Source organism: Natator depressus, chromosome 9, assembly GCF_965152275.1.
Source record: "Natator depressus isolate rNatDep1 chromosome 9, rNatDep2.hap1, whole genome shotgun sequence".
Lineage (NCBI taxonomy): Eukaryota > Metazoa > Chordata > Testudines > Cheloniidae > Natator > Natator depressus.
Window position 1 is genome coordinate 88,189,140 of NC_134242.1, and position 22,233 is coordinate 88,211,372.

Sequence of the window (22,233 nt, forward strand, 5' to 3'; positions counted from 1 at the left end):
AAAACAGGGTCTTAGAATGGGAAGTGTTAGGCAACCTTAGTAGGTGGTGCTACCAGCCCCATTAATTAGAACACATTATATTACGTTACTCCTCTAGTGGGGAATGATTTTTGAGGGATGACAGTTATTTCAGCCTGATGCACCCTTGCCCTATAGAGATAACATGCATCCCCTTTTTCTTACTCTGAGATGGGACGAAAGAGGGAGCTAAACCCCAGTCGTATGTTGCATCCCTGGTTTGCCAGACCTGCCCGCCCGCGTCATTTATGAGGTGGACTATGCCTGTGACCCGTAAAATTGGCGGCGGGGTGAGGCCGGCTCTGTGATTGGCTGCCCGCCGAGGGCGCCTCCCCCTCATATGACCAGCCTTGCGTTCTCACTGCGCCCGTCCGTTCGTCCCGCAGAGCCCTTGCGCTGGTGAACATGGCGACGCGCTGCCCCTGGCCGCGGCCCCTCAGCCTGCCCGGCTGCTGCCTCCTGCTCCTCGTGCTCGGCAGCCCCCGTGAGTGCCTGGCTTGGCGGTCTCCGCGCGGCGGCGCCTCCCTGCGAAGGGCCGCGGCGGCGCGCCCGGGAGGTGCCGGGCCTGGGATAGGCGGGGGTTGGCTCCTCAGCCCGGGGGGGGCGAGTGGGGCCATGTCCTGGGGGCGGGGAGTGCCCAGGGGGCTGCGGTATTCGGTGGGGGGGTGCCGTGAGGGGAAGGGGGCACTCTGTGTGTGTGTGGGGGGGGCGGGTGCCGTGAGGGGAAGGGGGCGCTGTGTGTGTGTGTGGGTGTGGGGGGGCGGGTGCCGTGAGGGGAAGGGGGCGCTGTGTGTGGGGGGGGGCGGGTGCCGTGAGGGGAAGGGGGCGCTGTGTGTGGGGGGGGGGCGGGTGCCGTGAGGGGAAGGGGGCGCTGTGTGTGGGGGGGGGCGGGTGCCGTGAGGGGAAGGGGGCGCTGTGTGTGTGTGGGGGGGGCGGGTGCCGTGAGGGGAAGGGGGCGCTGTGTGTGTGGGGGGGGGGCGGGTGCCGTGAGGGGAAGGGGGCGCTGTGTGTGTGGGGGGGGGGCGGGTGCCGTGAGGGGAAGGGGGCGCTGTGTGTGTGGGGGGGGGGCGGGTGCCGTGAGGGGAAGGGGGCGCTGTGTGTGTGGGGGGGGGGCGGGTGCCGTGAGGGGAAGGGGGCGCTGTGTGTGTGTGTGGGGGGGGCGGGTGCCGTGAGGGGAAGGGGGCGCTGTGTGTGTGTGGGGGGAGGCGGGTGCCGTGAGGGGAAGGGGGCGCTGTGTGTGTGTGGGGGGAGGCGGGTGCCGTGAGGGGAAGGGGGCGCTGTGTGTGTGTGGGGGGAGGCGGGTGCCGTGAGGGGAAGGGGGCGCTGTGTGTGTGTGTGGGGAGGCGGGTGCCGTGAGGGGAAGGGGGCGCTGTGTGTGTGGGGGGGGAGGCGGGTGCCGTGAGGGGAAGGGGGCGCTGTGTGTGTGTGGGGGGAGGCGGGTGCCGTGAGGGGAAGGGGGCGCTGTGTGTGTGTGTGGGGGGGGGTGGGTGCCGTGAGGGGAAGGGGGCGCTGTGTGTGTGGGGGGGGGGGGGGCGGGTGCCGTGAGGGGAAGGGGGCGCTGTGTGTGTGTGGGGGGGGGGGGGCGGGTGCCGTGAGGGGAAGGGGGCGCTGTGTGTGTGTGTGTGTGTGTGTGTGGGGGTGCTGTGAGGGGAAGGGGGCGCTGTGTGTGTGTGTGGGGGGCGGGTGCCGTGAGGGGAAGGGGGCGGGTGCCGTGAGGGGAAGGGGGCGCTGTGTGTGTGTGGGGGGGGGGGGGCGGGTGCCGTGAGGGGAAGGGGGCGCTGTGTGTGTGGGGGGGGGGGGGGCGGGTCCCGTGAGGGGAAGGGGGTGCTGTGTGTGTGTGTGGGGGGGGGGGTGCTGTGAGGGGAAGGGGGTGCTGTGTGTGTGGGGGGGTGCTGTGAGGGGAAGGGGGTGCTGTGTGTGGGCAGCGCCCTGGGGATGTGGCTCATTTGTGGGGGGGGCCTGGAGAGGGGGATTTGGTGGCTCAGGGCTCTCTACGGGAGGGACACGCTCTGTGCGGGGTGTCAGGTGGATTTTGGAGGGGTAGAGGGAGTGTGTTATTTGGGAGCTCTGGGGGGGCAGGGGTGTGCACTGGGCAATGTCTGCGTGGGGAGGGGTGGTGTGTGTGTGTGTGTGCCCTGCGGCCAGGAGTTGCATTGCTGAGGTTGCACGCAAGTGCACGACGCCCAGGTGCTTACTTAATCCGGTGCAGGCGGCCCCAGGAGTAAAGGCCCCGGTGCAAGGGGCCGTGGGTGGAGAGGGCTGTGTCTACACGATGCCCCTTTTGGCGACAGCTGTGCCGCTAAAAGGTGCGCAGGGTAGCCGTTCTTTGTCGGCAGGAGAGAGGCAGGCAACAAAAAATCCCCCCCACCTCCCCAACGAGATGCAGTACCTCTGAGGGCAAGAGCGCTCCTGCCGACAAAGCGCACTTCACACCGGCGCTTGTCGGTAAAACTTTTGTTGTGGGTGGGGCTGGGCTGTTTTTCACACCCCTGAACCGCTAACATTTTACTGAGGGAAGTCCAGTGTAGACAAAGCTCCATCGTGTCTGTGAAATGCTTCTTTAATATTCCCTAGTCTACCTAACTGCTTCTCTTTCTTTGTTTAATGTGGCATTTCAGTTTTGACTCCATAATATAAGGTCTGGTTTTTCCCACACCACAAACTTAAGCTAATTTTTTTGTTTTTTTGCTACTGCTTTAGATAGAAGTGCGTACCTTGATGCAGGGAGCACAGTCATGGGCCTATCAATTCCAGCTCTGTATCTTCCAGATGTGCTATCCTATGAAAAATGAAAATGACCATGAATTTGATCTCTTCTGGCTGGTTGCATTCAGAACTTGTTGTCAATGCTGTTTCTACGCACAGTGTATTGATATTTTTGCTGAATTGTGCTATCAGGTTAATCTTCATGACTATAATGAAGATATTGTGATTGCTGGCTTTGTCCTTCCCACAGGGATAGGAGAATAGCATGGAAAGAGATGGGAGAAGTACCTGTCTTTTTGTCTTGTATTATATCTCAAAATGTATTTGGATTAACAAAATATGCATTTTGTTGGCTTTCTGGACTAATGGCATTAATCTTGTTAACTACTTAAAGTAGTAGGTATTCCAGAAGAGCACTCTAAAACTGTAACCATCCTTGGACAAGAGCCTCCTCCTGTAAAACATGTTCTTACTTGTAGCCAAACCTGTGTCTACAGTTTTGCAGGTCCAAATAAGTTGCCAAGCAGAAATCAAAACTGTACAGGCTTTGCTGGAGTAGTACTCAGTTTGTTAAAGTTAAGTGGCATCTTTCCCCACACATTACTAGATGTGAATAGCTCAGTGGTTTGAGAATTGGCTTGCTAAACCCAGGGTTGTGAGCTCAATCCTTGAGGGGACTATTTAGGGATTTGGGGATTGGCCCTGCTTTGAGCAGGGGGTTGGACTAGATGACCTCCTAAGGTCCCTTCCAACCCTGATATTCTATGATTTTATGATGAATGTGATTTTTCTTTTTTCATGTAGTGCTTTTGGTGCACTATCCTTTCACATTGGGTGACTTAATCCAAAGTTTCAGAGTGGTAGCAGTGTTAGTCCGTATCAGTAAAAAGAACGAGGAGTACTTGTGGCACCTTGGAGACTAACACATTTATTTAGGCATAAGCTTCCATGGGCTAAAGCCCACTTCATCACATGCATGCAGTGTAAAATACAATAGGAAGATATAAATAAATTTGTTAGTCTCTAAGGTGCCACAAGTACTCCTCGTTCTTTTTAAACCAAAGTGAGAGTGATTCCTGGTCTCCACCAGACAGCTCAGCATGTGAAGCCCCTTTCTCAAAGTAGCTTTGCTCTTTTGGATCAGGGGCCTAATCTATACTACCAACTTTTGCTGGAACAGCTGTCAGTCACAAATCACACCTCATCACACCCCTTACTGACATAGCTATTCCAGCAAAAGCTTTGTAGTGTAAAGTTCCTCCACTTGCTACTGCTAGGGTTACCATATTTCAGGTTCCCAAAAAGAGGACACGGGGGCGGAAGCTGGGGGATACTAACTTGAGGTGGGGGACAGTGTTACTCCCTGTCATGGTGGCAGGGCAGCTGAAGCTCTTTGGGGACCGCTCCCCCAGGACTGGATGGGTGGGATCCAGCAGTTGTGGCTTGCAGGGGAATGGACCAATCAGCACTCTTTCTGGGATGCAGCTTGTTCTGCTCTGTAAACCCATCCTCCTCCTCTCCTTTTCTGCCCCCCCCATGTTGTTTGAAAACCCCAGACAGAGAAAGCAGGCTTAAAAAAGAGGCTATGTCCGGAAGCCCCGGACATATGGTAACCCTAGTTTCTGCTGCATCCACCGCCACATCAGAACACAATTTCTGGCAAAGCAACTACTTTCAAATTTATTTCTGTAGGTTGTGGTGGGTGGTAAAGAGAACATTGGCTTGAGTATTAGGTATCCAACTTATGCTTTTGAGTAGGAACCACCCTACATTAGGTATCCTTCAGAATCACTAAATAACCTCTAAAAAGACTGATCTTTCCAATAAGTAGAGGATGTTGCTCTAAATTCTGCTTCCATTCTGCTCTTCCTTATTGGAATAGTCCAGCTGCAAGGCAAAAGGATAATTTTGCACTTCAGTTGCACCTTTATCAAAACATCTTAGCCTTTTATGAAGGTTCATAAGTGGCTTTCTTTATCTGTAAAATGGGAATGAGGCATAGAGGCAAAGAAACTTACCGGAGCAAGTCAGCAGCACGAAATAGAACTGAGTCCTTGCTATGAGTCTCTGGCCCAATCCATGCTGTTTTTCAAGACAATATGAAGATAGTAATTACAGTGCTAGCATGTGTTGTGCTCTGTGGCTCATAAAAATGTTCATGATAAAGATTTTCTTTTTAACAAATCATGCTGTGGACTTGAATAAAAAAGCCATGATGTAAACTATGATGGTGACAACATGAAGATTATGGAATTGTGTATAACTGCCATTCTTATCTTTGTACCTCTTGGCCTGATTTCCATGTGACCAGTTTTTTACTAACATCTTGCGATAAGATTGTGCTGTCAAAACTTCTTGCTTTCTTACATAGAGCGGGAAATAGTGGTGACACTTTCATCTAGCAACACTAAGCATCCCTCTTGCTGAATGTGTGATGGTAGAAAACCACATCAAAGTGGAACTTTCTGTGACCGGGTACAAATGAGTTTCAGCAAACTGTATTGGTAGAGACTGGAAACTTGAACAAGTTCTGGTAATGGTTAAATGCAGAGGCTCTGTAATAGCTTTGAGTTTAGCTGACTGCAGCCATCTGGTAGCATATGGGGGGGGCGCAGGCAGGAGCATAGTGAAGGGAGGCAACATTATGGGTAGGCGAAAAAGAAACTTGTCTAGTAGTGGGAGCAGGCTTTTCCCTAAAGAAAAAGGGGGAGTAAGTATATCTGCGGGCTGACTAGTACATATGAGGTCTAGCAAGGAAGCTTGGACACTTACTGACAAGACAAGAAAAGAAAGGAAAAGAAAAGGAGTACTTGTGGCACCTTAGAGACTAACAAACTTATTTGAGCATAAGCTTTTGTGAGCTACAGCTCACTTTATCGGATGCATTATGAAGTGAGCTGTAGCTCACGAAAGCTTATGCTCAAATAAGTTTGTTAGTCTCTAAGGTGCCACAAATACTCCTTTTCTTTTTGCAAATACAGACTAACACGACTACTACTCTGAAACCTTAAAAGACAAGATTTTGCAAGTCATTACAGCTCATTCACTGCCTAAGTGCTCTCCTCTAATGAGGATTGTTTTGAAACCTTGTCCAATACAAAGTTTTTAAAGGTAGTCGTGGGGGAGAGAGGAAAGGTGGTTGTATGCCAAAACAATAAATCCCTAAGTACTAACACTCTGTTTTCTTGGGGGGGAGAGGAGGGAGGAAAGAAGGAAGAGTGTTTTGACTGGCTTTTCTGAACACTGAAGTGGGACTAACAAATAACCATGCATCACTGCATAGGCAGGCTGGCTTATTCATTGCAGTGCTTAGACTAAAATTTCTCAACACTCTTATGCTTTTGGATAAACCAAACTGGAATCTTAATCACTCACTGTACTATAACCTTGGATCCAAATGCAGATCAGTGTTATCGCCCTAATGTGGTGTAATTTCTCTACTGCTACAAATTCTTTCTACATAACCAGTACAATTTACCATGTTCCAAAGTTCCTTTGATAAAGCTTCTCAAACCTGGTCTTTGGTACTACTCATACCATAGAACGTATATAAATCCGTTCTGGCTTGTCAGCAATGATAGGATATGATTCAGACAGGTTTTTCCTGGCATTTTGTTGACTACAGTCCTCTGCCACTGTTTTCAAAAGATTTTATATTCAATCTGTAGTCCAATATCATTAAAGCTGACTTACCTGTCAGCAACTAGGGAGCTTGCAAGCTGAACCAGTTCCCAATGTTAGTGGGTTTTTACACTGCATCTCAAAATGCCTTTGAGAATAACTGAAAGAAAAAAAAATCCTCGGTGTTTTGTACAAAGGAAACTTAAGGTGACCTATGCTATTAAAACAAGGCTTGTGCTCTTTTTACCTGGAATGCCTCACTTTTTATATTGGGCAAGACCTACATTTCTAACCTCTCTTCTGAAGAATGTAGCCAGCTAGTAGAAGCATAATATTGCAGATATCAAGAAAGTGAAAGTAAGGGAAGTGCCACCTCAGTCAGATTTGTTAGACTTTTAAATACCTGTAGCACTGACCATTTATGAAGCATCAGAAGGGGAAATTTGCTATCCAGGCTCTTCAGTTGAAGTCCAGAAACTCAAAATACAATTTTTAAAAAGAGTACAAACTCTCTTCCTTTTCAGGTCATCTTTGGTCATAATTTGTTGATAAAATAGACCATGATAACTCCTTACAACTATTACCTCACTAACTAGTTCAGGGAATTCTCTCTTGAAGTACTAAACATATCTTCAGGGTTAAAACCTTAATTAAATGAATTATTGACATAACCTCTTAAGCTTTGACAAGCTGCTTAGCTCATGCACAAAGTTCAATGTGCTCAAATTTTCTTAACTTGTTCTTGCTTTCTGGCTGCTTTAAGCAAAATACAAATTCTCCTGAGCTAAATTTGTCTACATCAGACAACTGATGTGCAAAAGATTCCTTATTTATCAGGACTGGATAAAATTCCAGAACTCTTCTGCAATTTTAACTTCAAAATCCAGCAGTTATATCCTGTTTCTAATTCTAGTATTGGAAAATAACGTAATTTTCTTCATGTCTCTAGCAAAAAGCCTGAAAGAACTTGCTTTGTTTAAAACATTTTGTGATGTGATGAATGAATTTGTGAAATATACAATAAAATGAAATATCAACCTCTTACAAGCAAACAATTACTGTATGTATTGTAGGTTTTTTCCAGTCACATGCAGTGGAAGTAGATGTGAAAGATCACTCCAATACTACATGCATATATGCAAAATGGATGATGAGCTTCTTGATAAAATATGAAACAAACAGTAGTGAATATGTAAGTACTGAATTTAGTGTTAACTTCTGCTATTGGATGTACTATCCATTTCACTTATCTGCTCAGTCTTGAGAAACTTCAAAACAATTACCCTTGTAGCTAGTCCTGGTAAGTTTGAACAATAAGTCAAGCTTACCTCTTTTAAATAGCTGGTCTCCCCTTTTTTAAAGGGGCAGTCAGTGTTTGTTTAATTAACTTATGTAATATGTTAGTGTTGGCATATTACGTTTTAAGTAACACTTTACTCCTCTTGGACAAGAGGTTAGTTTGACTTTCTTGCTCTTTCTTAGATGGTCCTCTGAGTTAACACTGGGTAATAAAACTTAAGATATTTTTGTTTGAAATAACTCATCTAGTAATCTTAAACTCTCTGCTGAATCATGTTTAACTCTAAAACAAGGGCTTCAACCTACTTGTTTGGGGGTGATTAGGAAACTTTTGAATCTCACTATATTCTAATCTTCCACTCTTTAAAAGCTTCTAGTTCTTATTGTTGCAGACATCACTTTCCAAGTGTAAATTGAGTCTTCCTTGGTCTGTAGATTAAGCGACAGATGCACTGGATCACACTTTTCCAGCAGAACAAAATTGATGTAATTTAAGTCTTCACTGCTACTATTCAGAGCATGTGGACAAGAGTGAAAATAAGATACAAGTTTCATTCTTCAGGAGCTTGGGAAAAGACCTGGAGCAGGCTGATCCAGAAGATAGGCAGGAGGAATGGTAGAGTAGCAAGACATTACAGCCGTCACACTAGCCAGGAGGCTCTGGTGAGGGAACAAAGAATGAATGATCATTTTGCATTCCAGCTAAGTGGGTAGTGGTCATAATTCATTACAACGTCTGGGTATACATGAAGCTAGAAGCTATCTTTCTGGTCAGGAACAGCATACCTTTTCCAACAGATTTAGAAGGAGGATTGGCTTTTCACCTGGAAGTGGCCCCTGGACACTTAGGAGGGGACAGGACTGGCTTCATCTTAGTTTAGTTACAGTGACTGTGTATCTGGAACACTTCTAAAACCCTGTGTGAGGGGAATAGGTGACAGTGAGAGTGTCACTTTTTTTTTAAAGTTGAGTTTGGGGAAGACAAACCATATTGTAAAGGAAATGGAAGAAGAGAAAAGCAATAGCCACTAAATGTTTCAGGGAGGGAGGCCATGATCAATTAGAGTGGAGTGAAATCCAAAAGGGTAAAGTATAAAACATAGCCACTTCCTGTCTCATAAGTTTTAAAGGTTTTTCCTCCAGTAGTAGACTAAGTATCAGGCTAACCATTTATTCCCAAGCCCTTACTAAAACTGAATGACACTACTCAGTCATGCTTAGTACCCTACCAAATTCATGGTCCATTTTGGTCAATTCCACAGTCCTAGGATTTTAAAAATTTTACAATTTTATGATTTCAGCTATTTAAATCTGAAATGTCAGTGTTGTAATTGTTGGGGTCTTGACCCAAGAGTGTGTGGTGTGTTTTTGTTGGTGGGCAGGGAAATGTCACAAGGTTATTGTAGGTGGGGTTGCAGTATTGCTGTCCTTACTTCTGTGCTGCTGCTTGCACTGCCTTCAGAGCTGGGTAGCTGGAGAGTGGCAGCTGCTGGTTGGGAGCTGAGCTCTGAAGGCAGAGCAGTGCCAGCAGCAGCGCACAAGTAAGGATGGCATGGTATTGCTACCCTTACTTCTGTGCTGCTGCCTGCAGAGCTGGGCCCTCAGTCAGCAGCTGCCGCTCTCCAACCACCCAGCTCTGAAGGCAGTGCAGAAGTCGCAATACCACAACCCCCCTAAACTCTTGTGATGCCCCCTGTAACTCCCTTGTGGATCAGGGCCCCCAATTTGAGAAACACTTGTCCTCTCTTTAGTATCTGTATACTAAATTGGTATAGTTTAGGGTAAAAGCACACAAGACCAGATTTCATGGTTCATGGCATGTTTTTCATGGCACTGAATTTGGTAGGGCCCTAGTCATGCTGCATGGCTCTACTCAAGCCTGTAGCAGGTTCTCACTCAAAACCATAACTGTTTAGTGTGGTTCTGGCCATGCTACCCATACTGAATTACTTCACAAAACATCAGTTTTCCTTGGTGTGAGTGACCTTTCAAGTTACTGCTGTAATGTACTATCTAAATGCTAGCGGGGCATTGCAGGCAAGTTAAGACCTTTGGCTAGATCTTTCAACTCAATTGTCTCATGACTGAATCCAACACAACACTTTTCTAATTCAGATGGTGGTAAACTCTAGAACAGTGTGTAGAATGGAGTAACTTTCTTAACCCTTCTATGAGTTCAGTTCTCTGTTCCTATTTCTTTATTTACATTAGGAATTGTTTTACAGAAGCTTCCACTTCAAGATTATGAAACTTCCCAGGAAATACTCCAGCATGAGGAGAATGTCTGTCTGAATTAAACTACCTTTCTCTTCTAGAAAAATGCAACCTTAGACCTTAAATCCACCAATATAACACATGACCGAAGCACCTGTGGCAATAAAACACATGCCCCACTACTAGCAGTACAGTTTGGAGCAGGTCACTCTTGGAGTATAAACTTTACTAAGACTAATGAAACTTATCAGGGAAACATCATCTCATTTACCTACAACACCAGTGATGCAGTCTTTGAAGATGCTAAAACAAAAGGTAATATGTGGGATTTTATCTTGTGTGGCTGAAAAATGACTAAAGATAAACTACAACGATTACTGCAATATACCATCTCTCTAATTGTTTTTATAGCTACTCATTCCTTTGCCCCAGTCCCTTTTTCTTACAAGTGTTGCAGACCAATAAGAGCATCCTATCTGTTTTTATGACTGTATTGTAGATTCTAGTTTCTAGTAATCTACTAGACTCTCCCTCAACATGGATGGGGATGATTTAAGTGCTTGCTGATTTTTCATGTGCATTGCTCAGTCTCTAAGAACACTAGTGCTATGATACAAATCATTACAATGCACAACCCTTGACTAAATATGAGAGTGTGCATCTTGGACAGCTAATAGCAAAGAACTAACTTTTGACCCCTTTCCTGTACCTTAAGAATTTTAAAAGGAAGCATCCTGCTGGAGGAGCAGTTTCTTTTCCGAGACTTGTTTAGTTAACTCTGTAAGCTAAAGGACCACTCTACAATACTTAAAATGAATATGTGAGGGGGAAAAATGTGTACCAGAGGTGTTAAAGGTGGCTAAACTTACAGGAATCCTGTTCCTGGTATTATAAACTTTTTTTTCTTGTCTAAAATACGTGAAGGTTAATCTGTATTCTTGCTTATAGGACTAATTACTGTTGTTGTAAAGGACACCCTGCCTCCAGTCCAACTGAATACTGTCTACAAATGCCATCACCTTGACTCTGTTGAAGTGGCAAATGTGTCTCAGTTCTTCTGGGATGTCACTCTGCAGGCTTTCGTTCAGAATGGCACTGTTAGTAAAAATGGTAAGTCACTTAAAATTGTGTATGATGGTTCTGTATCCAAACTCTCATTTTAGGATTGCAGTGCAGAGTGACTTTAATGTTGTAAAGTAGTGAATGACGAACTCTTATAGTGAATTGATGCTTATCTTGCCTAAACTCTTGAGAACCAACATGAGTATAAGCTCCATTTGTCCTCGTTCATATCATGAATCAACTGCTGTTCTGAAACTAGATCAGTGGAGCATACTCACTTGGCATCTGTGTAATAATTTTTAGGAACTGCATTTTGACTAATGAGTATTTGCTGGCTGACTTGGGATTTTTAAATACTCTCATCCCTTAACTAATTGTACCACTACAACTGGATCATGAATCTCAAGGTACCTCTGTAAACAGAAGTCATACTGCCTCTTAGTCCAGGACTCAAACATTTTGAGCCTCAGATGTCCAGTACAACAGTGACTAGCAGGTAGTCTTACTAAAGACCACACAAAACAAGTATATTGCACTTCAGAGGCTTGTTAGGCTTCTTTTCTTTAGAGCTGGTAGCCTTGCCAGAACTTCCTCTGCCAACTGTCTTCATCTGATAGATCAGCAGGGTGACCTCTTTACCTGCTATGCTGCTCCTAACTTTGCCAGTGCAGAATGAAACTAGCTTATCTCTTCCATTACTGTTAATGGAAGGACAGTTCTGTTTGAAATATTGTACTGTTACTGCATGCTTTAATGCTAAAACATCAAAGATTTGACTAAAGAAACTCTGTAGGAGACTTAAAAGGCCAAAATACTCCCTCCACATAAAACATGACAGCAGAGCCATCTGTAACAAACCACCTCTGACAACTGCTTAAAGTTATGAAAAATGTATCTTCATGCTGATATAGTAGCTAGTAAGTCACACGCTGCTTTTTTCAGATTCTACATGTGAAGCTGATAGATCTACTGTTGCACCTACCACTGTTGCCAACTTAACTACTACACCTATCACTACTGCTTCATCACCTCTGCCAACTACAACTTCTAAACCAGTGGAGAAACCACTCACTGGAAACTATTCTCTTAAAGATGGCGATAAAACCTGTCTTCTGGCTACAATGGGGTTGCAACTGAATGTCTCCCAAGAGAAGGTGCTGTTTTTAATATCTTAAAAGCAAAGAGGAGGAGTCCTGCAATATTTTCTTGTTTGCATAAGTATGGATATGTGACTAGAGCCTCACAACTTAACCAATATTTGGCATTACCTTTAGTGTTATGAATGTCCCCTCTAGTATACATGTATCAAATCAATTGAGGGATGCTATCTATCTCCAGAACTCTACCTTTTTAAAATAGTAACTTGCTGAGGAATATCTTGATATTGTAACCTGACCAGGGCATTTAAGGCTGGAACCTACAGATGCTCTGCTTGGTTGCAGAGGGAGCCCAAATTAAGGCATCTGATTGCTCAAGTTGTGCTATTATCTGATGCACAAAATAAAGGAAGGATCTGTCTTCAGCTTCATAAAAGAGCTGAATGGGGGAGAGTGTCAGTGGGCAAGATTTCTCTCCCCTGCCCCCCCATCTTGTCAGGACTGCTAACCTTAAGTGTCACTTAAATAGCTGGGCTGAACATGATTCAGTCTACCCTAGCATGAAGACTCACCTTGTTTATGATTCTCTCTTGTAGAGAGTAGGATTAAACACTGAGGGGGAAATAGGAAGTTCCTTCCTTCTAACAGCAGCAGAATACCTTTTTTGAACAGCTAGACGCCTCTTGACTGACAAGTGTTTTGGTTTTTAATTTCAGCCTGTTTTGGTTAACATCAACCCAAAGACAACTTATGTCACTGGTAGCTGTGGCAACACATCTGCTACTCTGCGATTGAATGACAGCAACAGCAGGTTTATTGATTTCACCTTTGCTGTTGTAAGTAACGTATTACAGTTGAGCACTAACTTTCCAATTAAATCTTCATTTCTTATGTCGAAACACTTTGTACATAATGTCTGTATCTTAAAAGCTTGATTGTTTCTAACAGAGTTGTATAGGTGGCTGGTATCTTACTCTACAGGTGAAGCAACTGAGTCTCTTAATTGACTTCCCAAGGTTACCTAGTGGCAAAATGAGGATTGTGCTCTAGGAGTCTGTTTTCCAGTAACATGCTCAGTACAGTAAATACGCTCTCTATTAAACTGACTGCCCTAGTATGTCGTCTTTGACAGTAAATGCTTTCACACTTGTAGTTTAAAAGTTCATACTGCAGAGGTAATCTTCTAAATATATATGTACTTGTGTGTGGGATAAACCCTTCAATTTTAACACCAATGGGATTTTTTTCTCTTAAACAGAAAAACACAAGTGCAAACACACAAAGATTCTATCTGAAAGAAGTGAACATCACCCTGATGAGTTCTATAAATGGCTCTGGTAAGATACTATTTGGCTTAAAGAAAGCACTTCAGTGACTGCATGCTATCTATATTTAGTAAATACTAGTCAACTAATTTTTAAACCAATACTAATTCATACTTCATAGTCAAATCTACAGTGACTAGCTATAGTAACAAATTGTGTATTTGCTTTAGAGAGTGCCGTAACTTGCTACTTTCCTTATCCTATTTTGGCCTTGTTACGACTATAGCACGTATCCTTGCCTACCTCTGAAGTTTCCTGAAGTGCAGTAAAATTCTTAAAAATCAGTTATTGGGGAAAGGAGATACACAGCTGCATTGATAACCATCTTTAATATGAGAACCCTAAGTGAGCAGTTCTTTGCAAAGAGGTGCAACCTATAAGACTTAAGCATATTCTTCCAGATCAGCAGTTCTCAAGCTATGAAGTAGGAGGTACAGGAATTTGTCAAGAGAGCACAAACTGTGGGCCCTGCGGGGGGGGCCCAAAACTCTGGCTGTCAGCCTGTGGCAGCTGGGGCTCATGCAGAAGGGCTGTGCACACCCAGGAGGCAGGATAGGGGATAAAGTAGGCTGCAGGGGAGGGATGGACAGACAGATGGAGCCCCCTCACAGCAGTCCAGCAGTAGCAGCACAGAAGTAAGGGTGGCAATGGGGGACAAAGTCTGCTGTAAAAAGTGATATTCACAAATATCACTTTTCACTTTGCCACCCTTACCTCTGTGCTGGTGCAGAGCTGGATGCCCAGTATATGTACCTGGAGGTGGGGGGTCAGCCATAAAGGACTACAGACACACAGAAGGGGTGTGTGATGAAATAAGTTTGAGAACCACTGTTCTAGACATTTGTCTTACATATCTAAGGTAACTATTCTCCTATATGGAGGGAAAACTTATCTTTCCAAGTTCTTCCAGATAACTGAGAATTCTCACTCTGTAGTATTTCAGAAACCAAAGTTTTTTTTAATTTTTAAAATTCTTAAATGTGTTCTTTAAAAAAGGGGATCATGCTGGCCTACTACTATGTTGGCAATCTCTGTAATTAACAAGATGTCGAAGACAAAGTTTAGACATGTAAGCGGTTTTGTGTTGCAGTAATGAACTGCAAGGACATGTGTGAGTAGACTATAGACTTACATTTTCAGAAGATTTGACAGCTTTAATTATTCACCCCTCTTCTGCACTGAAGCAGACTTCCTGTAGTCAACAAACTTGTAACTCTCCTCTAAACTGCTACATAACCACATTTCAGAGGAAATAATGCTGAGAAATGGACTCGGTAGCCTTCTCTGAATAGGCTTATGATCTTGGTAGTATACCTTTTGAACCTGGCACTCTTGATAAACAGACTTTTTAGGCCATAGAAAACTCATCAACAAATGTCCATATTAGAGTATTTTCTTCTTTTTAAGAACCTTTAGATGCTGGAAACAACAACCTCAGCATCTGGGACACCTTCCTAGGCAGTTCCTACATGTGCCAAAAAGAGCAGACTGTTTTGGTGACTGAAGAACTTCAAATACATACTTTTAATCTAAGGATTCAGCCATTCAGAGTACAAGACAACAAGTATTCTAAAGGTGAGAACAAACCCAAATCAAGCAGACTTGTAGGGTGCTCTAACAAGACTCAAACATAGGAGTGGATAAAAGCTTTATAGATACTAGCGTAACTAATCCATTGGCCAGTACTTTATTTTTGCTTAAGCTAAAGTGAGACTCTAAAATTTCCCTTTGGGAAATGGCACCAGCCTTCTATCCTGGTTGATATGAACACCTTGCTTTTATCAGTGTTTTGCCTTGGAGAAACCTCCCTTCTTAAATTCACTCTGAACTGGCAACAGCCCCTTAGGCTTATACAAAAGGGCCTAAAGACATTGACTTTATGGCTGTGGGGGGAGGAGGAGATTGCCATAGAGAACCACTGTTGACTTACTGAAATCTGCAAATGCTGGGAGTGAAGGAGACTGCCCAGACTGCTGCAAGAAATAATGGGATGAAGCTTGGGAAAAGAGCATTTCTGCTGAATGTAACCCAAGCTTTTTCTCATCATACTGGAGGGAGGAAAGGATGATTCAGGTGATGGGGGTCCAAAAGAAGGAAAGTTCTTACTGCAAAGGACAACCTTGCATTGGCCAGGGGTATGGAAAGACCTAATCTGTCTTGTCAGTAATTCTGAAGAGATGCAGTATAAACAGTTCTACATCTTATTGTGGAAGGCCAAATGCACTTCTGCATAATTCTGTAAATGGTACTTGAAAACTAGGTATATGTTACAGTAGTGCTTGCAGCCCACTTCTGGGTTTAGATCCATGTCTAGACTGATAAAATATGTAAGTTAGGATGGAAGGTGGAAGTGTGCCTTTAAAAGAAGAAAATTTAAAAAATCTAGCTTAAGTATATACTGAAAAGACTTCTCATCATAGTAATATATATTGGTATTGGGAAAAGGTTCAGGAAAGGGCAGCAAAAATGATAGGGATACGGAACAGCTTCCGTATGAGGAGGGATTAATAAGACTAAGGTGTGGGGAGGATATGACTGAGCTCTCTAAAATCGTGAGTGCTATGGAGAAAGTAAATACCACAGTACAAGAACTAGGGGGTCACCAAATGAAATAATAGGCATCTGGTTTAAAACAAAAGGAAGTATTTCTTCACACCGTGTAGTCAACCTGTGGAACTCTTTGCCAGAGGAAGTTGTGAAGGCCAAGACTATAATAGGGTTTAAAAAAAAAAAAAACTAGGTAAGTTCCTGGAGGTTAGGGCCATCAATGGCTATTGGGCAGGGATGGTGTCCCTCGCCTCTGTTTGCCAGAAGCTGGGAATGGGCAACAGGGGATGGATCACATGATTACCGGTTCGGTTCTGTTCTGTTTTCCCTCTGGGGCAGCTGGCAGCATTGACCACTATCGGAAGACAGGATACTGGGCTAGATGGACCTTTGGTCTGACCCAGGTTGGGCGTTCTTATGTTAACGTTGAACTCCTTAAATACTACTAAATGAGTTCTGATTGTAATTGGCATTCCCTCTTACAGCCACTTCATCATCCACATGTTAGCTTATGACCGCTTCAGTAGGCTTTTCAAAACTGAAAGCATGCCGCTTTTGTACTCCTTTAAAACATCTGTGTGTACACTTTAGCCTGATTTACACTAATCTGGCTTTTTCTAGCTTTGTATTTAAATCTCCAATAGAATTGTGATACTGCAATTACTCATTCATCTAATACAAGTTTGGGTTAGCTGACATAAAAATTTATCCTCTACAGTTCCCTCTCTAATGCCTCTTAAACTTCTTATCATTTTAGTAAAAAAGCTACTGTATCCAGCAAAAATGCCCCAATCTGCTAATTATAAACTAGCACATAGGGAAACTTCCTATGATCTGTACCGTTTTCTCACTAAACTATACAGGTATAATAAATACTTGCTTGTAACTTTGAGCTTTCATGTTAAGGAAAATACTTTGTTTCCCAAGAGAGGTACAATAGCATGCTGTCTCTTTATTTATTCCTTGTCACAACCTTTTTCTCATCTACAGCCCAGGAGTGTTCGCTGGATGATGACACCATTCTAATACCAATTATTGTTGGTGCTGCTCTTGCGGGCTTGATTGTCATTATAGTGATCGCTTACATAATTGGCAGAAGAAAAACCTATGCTGGATATCAAACCTTGTAAATCTGACTGTGATCACTGTTCCAGTTTCACTTTAATGAAGCAAGTGCAAGCTTCCAAATGCAAACAAACCACTTCAAGTAAACATTTGCATCATCTAATTAGGGCTGGAGACTGTGGGTGCTTTCTCTTTCGGTGTGTTGTCAGATAAAACAATGGGAATGTAACTCTACTTCCTGAACTAAGAAAAACATGGGGGTTTCATAGTTGTACTCCAAGTAGCAAATAAGCCGCCTTTGACAAATTATTAGGTAAAGATATTATCTGCAAACAATTACTTGGGATTCATGTCTGCATTTTACAAATATTAAGCTAAGCAGGGAACAGTCTGAAAAGGGAACAGTCTAAATTAGGGCACTAATATGATGCATTGGGCAACTTGTAAAATTGCATTAAACTTGTACTTGTCTCACCTGCATTCCTTAGTTACTGTCACAATTGCAGGGTAACCTGGCTGCCTTTAACTGTATATTAAACCTGGAATACTTGCCAGGGACTTCAGAGTGCCTAGTATCTCTTTTCTGGCTCATAGTACTAAATGCCATACTAATGGTTTTTTCAAGCAAGTTTATGCTAAAGTGACAGTAGTAACCCACTTAATTCAAGCAAGAGCTGCAATAGCTCCCTCTTATTTTGGTAGCTTCAGGAGCCATTCCTCTTGTTTACATATCTAAATGAATGGGTTAACTTAAACTTCAATTGGTGTATATGGGAGTTAAAACCCAATTTCTAAATGCTTTAGAAAACTGTTTGTGTACAAGTGACCAGAAACCTAGTGCCTGTTACAACCTGGCATCCCCTAAGATACCAAAACAGACACAGTTCTACTAAAGTACTACAGTATTCCTGCTGGCACCAGCCTTAAAAAGGGAATAAGAACCTTAAGTATTTCTAGAATTTAAAGGGCACTTAACTTTGTATCATACCTTGCACAGAAAGTCTGTCTTGCTCACTTCCTTTGAGTGTCTGTTAAAGAAGCTCTCAGTTTAATGATCCAAAATCAATTGTCACAACGTCAGCTGTTTTTAAATCTCCATATTAAAATCGTTCTTTGCTAATCAAAACTTGCATTGTAACTGTCCCATGATGGCATCTCATCTGCTGATTCATGTGCTTTGTGCTTCATTGTGTGCTGTGCAGAGATGTAATATTGTGCATTTGTGTGTAGGAGTTACTAATGCTGTGAAGAATGCAAAAGTAAAGCATAAGTCTCTGAGGCTGACCCACTGCACCTTTCTCCTTGCTGTTTGGAGTAGGTCCTGTACTTAAAACAAACAGAACTGTAATGCAATTGGACTGGTCCTTAAATTGAAGCTATGGAGAGACTAACCCTCGCTGTATATCTTTAAGTTTCTCTGGTCTCCTAATCAGTGAGGTGTAATTCATGGTGCGCTGCATAAAAAAGGTGACCTTTCCTAAAAGGAATGAGTTTCGTGTTTATAATAAACATGGATTGGTCATATTAATGAACATAGGACAACTGAGTTTAACAGGGAAAGCTGGTTCATTATTTTTCTTAAAATTTGGCTTGGAATTGTCATGGTAATGTTTGTTTATGGGTATACAGAGCTGCTTGTAGCATGTTTGGTTATGCTCTCTAAAAACAATCAGTAATACTGATTTGGTTCCCAGTAACATGGTTGGAGTTCATAGTGACTAATGTATATTTAGGACTCTGAATAAAAGAGCAAGAATGGTTGGATAACTCTTACTAATGCTTGTTGCAAGCAAAATTCAGGCCTTAGTCTAATATCAAAACATCTTTTTATTAAAAAAAAACAAAAAACAAAACCCCAAACTAGAAATGTAAATGGGAGGAACTAGCTTCAAACTTAAATTCTTAATCTGAGAATATCTCCAAAAACATAAATTGCGATTAAAGATATTTTAATACAACAGTTCTCATAGAAAGTCTTTTTTGTAGAACTCCAGTGATTGTTGGTGTTTACATGTGCCAGTTATGTACTTTTTAATTAGCATTTACTGCAGCTATTTTCTTTGTCCATCTAATGTCTTCGATCTCCCAGGTTTCTATATGCAAACTCTATTCCTGAATTTCAGACTAAACTCTCTCCTTCTCTTTGAAGGTGTAGAAATGTTACTTAAGGAAAACCACTGGATTTGTCCAAGAAATTGGCTCTGAAAATACTAGATCTGGTGTGCTGGTAACTGGCTCATGGAAACATCTAAGTTTCATGCACCTGCTTAAACTGTTTAAACCACTAGTTCTTTGTATTGTATTTCTCCATAGGGACTTGCTTGTCAGTTTACTCTACATATTGCTTTAAACAATAAAGATTCTTCTATTTCTTAAAGAACCTTGGTAACTTTTTTAATTAAAACAATGATTTCTTGAACTGTAGTAATAACTTAAGAAAAATAGACTACTTGACTAAAATGATTCTTATTTTAGATCAGATTCTCCATCCTAATTGTTAAAATTGTAGGACCACTTTCCTTAATATTCTCTCCTCTTGCTTAGTTCTCTCTGCATCTTTCTGTAACACATGAGGAGGGACTATCTGCTTATAGGCTGTAGTCTTTTTTTTTAAATAAAACCACTAGTCTAGAGATTAAATCACTTCTGTTAGAAGCTTGGCTATCCCACTTTAAACTTGTAGTGAACAGTAAAACACCTCCCAAACCAAGTAGACTTAAAATCTAATTTCACCAGTCAAACTTAAACTGACTAAAGTATTAGTCTTGGTTATAACTAATGCAGCAAATAGTTCAGTGTCTCTTACAAATTCTTCTGTTTGGGAGTGGCTTCTCTTTATCAAGCCTAAATTTACCTGGGGATCACTTCATCCATCCAGCAGAAGTGGAGAAGCTGTCAGGACTTTTCTCTGAAAACTTTGCTTGCTTGGTAAGGCTCTTCCTGTATGGTAGGATCTATCTAAATCCTGCTCATAGGAGGGGGGATAAGCTTTCCTGGAAAGCTTCAGGAAAAATGCTATCTGTTGCTGATTCTGCTAGTTCAGACTCCAGCCTCCAGTAAGATCGATGTACCACATATATTCGTTTATAAGCCAAATATTTTTGGTAAAGAGATGCATCAAGGAGTGGGGTTGGCTTATAAATGGGTCTGCACAAAAATTTGATTTTAAACTCTCTGAAATCATTGAATTGAATATCTAATACATTTTTACCTGGAGCATCTGCAGGCATGGAGCCCCTCAGCTCCCTGTGGCTGCGGTTTGCTGTTCCCATTGGCTGGGAACGTGAACCACAGCCACAGGGAGTTGAGGGGTTCCATGCCTGCATATGTTCCAGGTAAACAAAACATCCCAGCCCACCAGCTGCTTACCCTGATGGGCTGGGAGCCAAAGTTTGCCAGCCTCTGAAATATAGGGTCGGCTTATGAAAGGGTCATAAAGTTTTTACTATTTTTACCTATCCATCTTGGGGGGTCGGCTTATAAATGAACAGGCTAATGAATGAATATATACAGTAATTTACAAAGTGCAATAAAAGTACCTAGCAGTTGCCTCACTGTTGGATACTCCAGGTGGTCTAGAAGTAGTGGCATGCAATGCTCATATTGCATAAATCTGTCCTTCAGAAATCCATAGAGCAGGCATAAAATTCATTCTGAATAGGGGAGACTTTTTTCTTAGTGTTTCTGTAATTAATCAAAATACAATACTTGATGTAAATGTGCTTTCTCTATTGCTTGTTTCAGAATTGATTACCTGTGCTGCTTGTCCTAAGTATCCATAAAAGCTTTTTGACAAAACAGCTATATGTCTAACTCATGGGAAAAATGCTGGGTATGCAGATGTACTCTGCACCATAGAACCAGTCTTGTCTCCTTACAGATTCAGTGCATTAGCTAAGATGTCACACCACACATGAATAATAATGCTGTAGCATATGTCTCCTGTTTCAAGAGTAAATACTAGAACACATCTTCATTTGCCTACCCCAGTACTGATATACTAGTCTGATTTTTGCAGAGGAACCACACATCTGGTGTACACAATTGTACTGGTGATAGTTTGACTAAGGAGGAGGATGAGTAAAATCACAGATGCTCTTTGACCCCAAGCCAACAGCCAGGAGGCAAATCAGTGAGTAAAATCTCACTGCCTTTCCTTTCAGGCTTCATTAGAATCAAAGCCCCTGCTAAAAACAAGGAGTACCTGTGGCACCTTAAACTAACAAATGTATTTGGGCATAAGCTTCTGTGGGCTAAAACCCCCTTCATCAGGTGCATGCAGTGGAAAATACAGTAGGAAGATAGGTAGGGGGGTGTGTGTATATTAGAACATGAAAAAATGGGTGTTGCCATACCAACTCTAAGGAGACAAATCAATTAAGGTGGTTAATTGATTAGTCTTGTTAGTTGGTATGGCAGTACTCATTTTTGTGAGATATGATCTTCCACTGCATGCATCTGATGAAGTGGGTCTTAGCCCACAAAAGCTTATGCTCAAATAAATTTGTTTGTCTCTAAGATGCCATAAGTACTCCTCATTCTTTTTGCTGATACAGACTAACACACAGCTACTCCCTCAAAAGCCCATACTGTGATTGAAGTCAAAAACGTTTTTGACTATCTACAGTGTTACTGTATGTATCTTAAAAACTCAATCTGAGCTCAGTGAAGCTTTACACAACTTCAAAACTACCTAGAAAGTTAGGCTGAGTGTCTCTTGGACGAACCAAAGTCTAATCTTAAATGGAGCTTAAGCACCTAATTCCCTTAAGATCCTCTGAAAAATATCTTCCAGGATGAGACCATGGTGGTCAAAATCGCAAATTACTAAACTTGTATCTTGTAATGATAAAACTTAGGTGACTGTAGTTGTAGTCCTTAACTTTTGTTGTTCCAAAGCATTTTACTCTTCAGGCGAAGATGTGAATAACCTACTTCTCTTCATTAGAGATTTTATGAACTCCACTCCAATGCAAAGTAACAGTTTTCAACATCCCTGCTTTCTTACTACTTAACTGGGAAACGTCTGCCCTAATAAGACTTACAGGGGAAATTCTGACCAGCAGTAAAAAATCCAAGATTGGAGGGGGGTTGGAATAATATATTACCTAATTTCATCATATACAAAATCAATTCCAGAAATATTTCATGTTAGTCTTAAAATAGGGGAGGGGCAGCATTGCAGTCATTATTTATAAACAGGGTGGGGTTGAAGGAGAGCTCTAATACTGGCTGGAAAGCGATGTACACCATCATGGAGGGGTTGCAGTGTTTAATAT

At 42.7% G+C, this 22,233-nt stretch overlaps 1 protein-coding gene across 3 annotated transcripts in view; it reads left to right on the forward strand.

The window, feature by feature from the left end:
• Positions 1 to 345: 345 nt before the first annotated feature.
• Positions 346 to 22,233, forward strand: part of LAMP2 (lysosomal associated membrane protein 2) — a 28,314-nt gene continuing 6,426 nt past the window's right edge. For 2 of the 3 annotated variants that reach the window (XM_074962543.1, XM_074962542.1), the window contains exons 1-8: positions 346 to 502; positions 7,419 to 7,537; positions 9,960 to 10,173; positions 10,807 to 10,968; positions 11,863 to 12,074; positions 12,734 to 12,853; positions 13,276 to 13,354; positions 14,750 to 14,917. In XM_074962543.1, the coding sequence (XP_074818644.1) occupies positions 424 to 502; positions 7,419 to 7,537; positions 9,960 to 10,173; positions 10,807 to 10,968; positions 11,863 to 12,074; positions 12,734 to 12,853; positions 13,276 to 13,354; positions 14,750 to 14,917 (1,153 nt within the window). In that variant the 5' untranslated portion in view covers positions 346 to 423. Of the gene's footprint in view, positions 503 to 7,418; positions 7,538 to 9,959; positions 10,174 to 10,806; positions 10,969 to 11,862; positions 12,075 to 12,733; positions 12,854 to 13,275; positions 13,355 to 14,749; positions 14,918 to 16,879; positions 22,181 to 22,233 lie in introns of those variants that run through there. The other variant, XM_074962544.1, reaches the window with a different exon arrangement.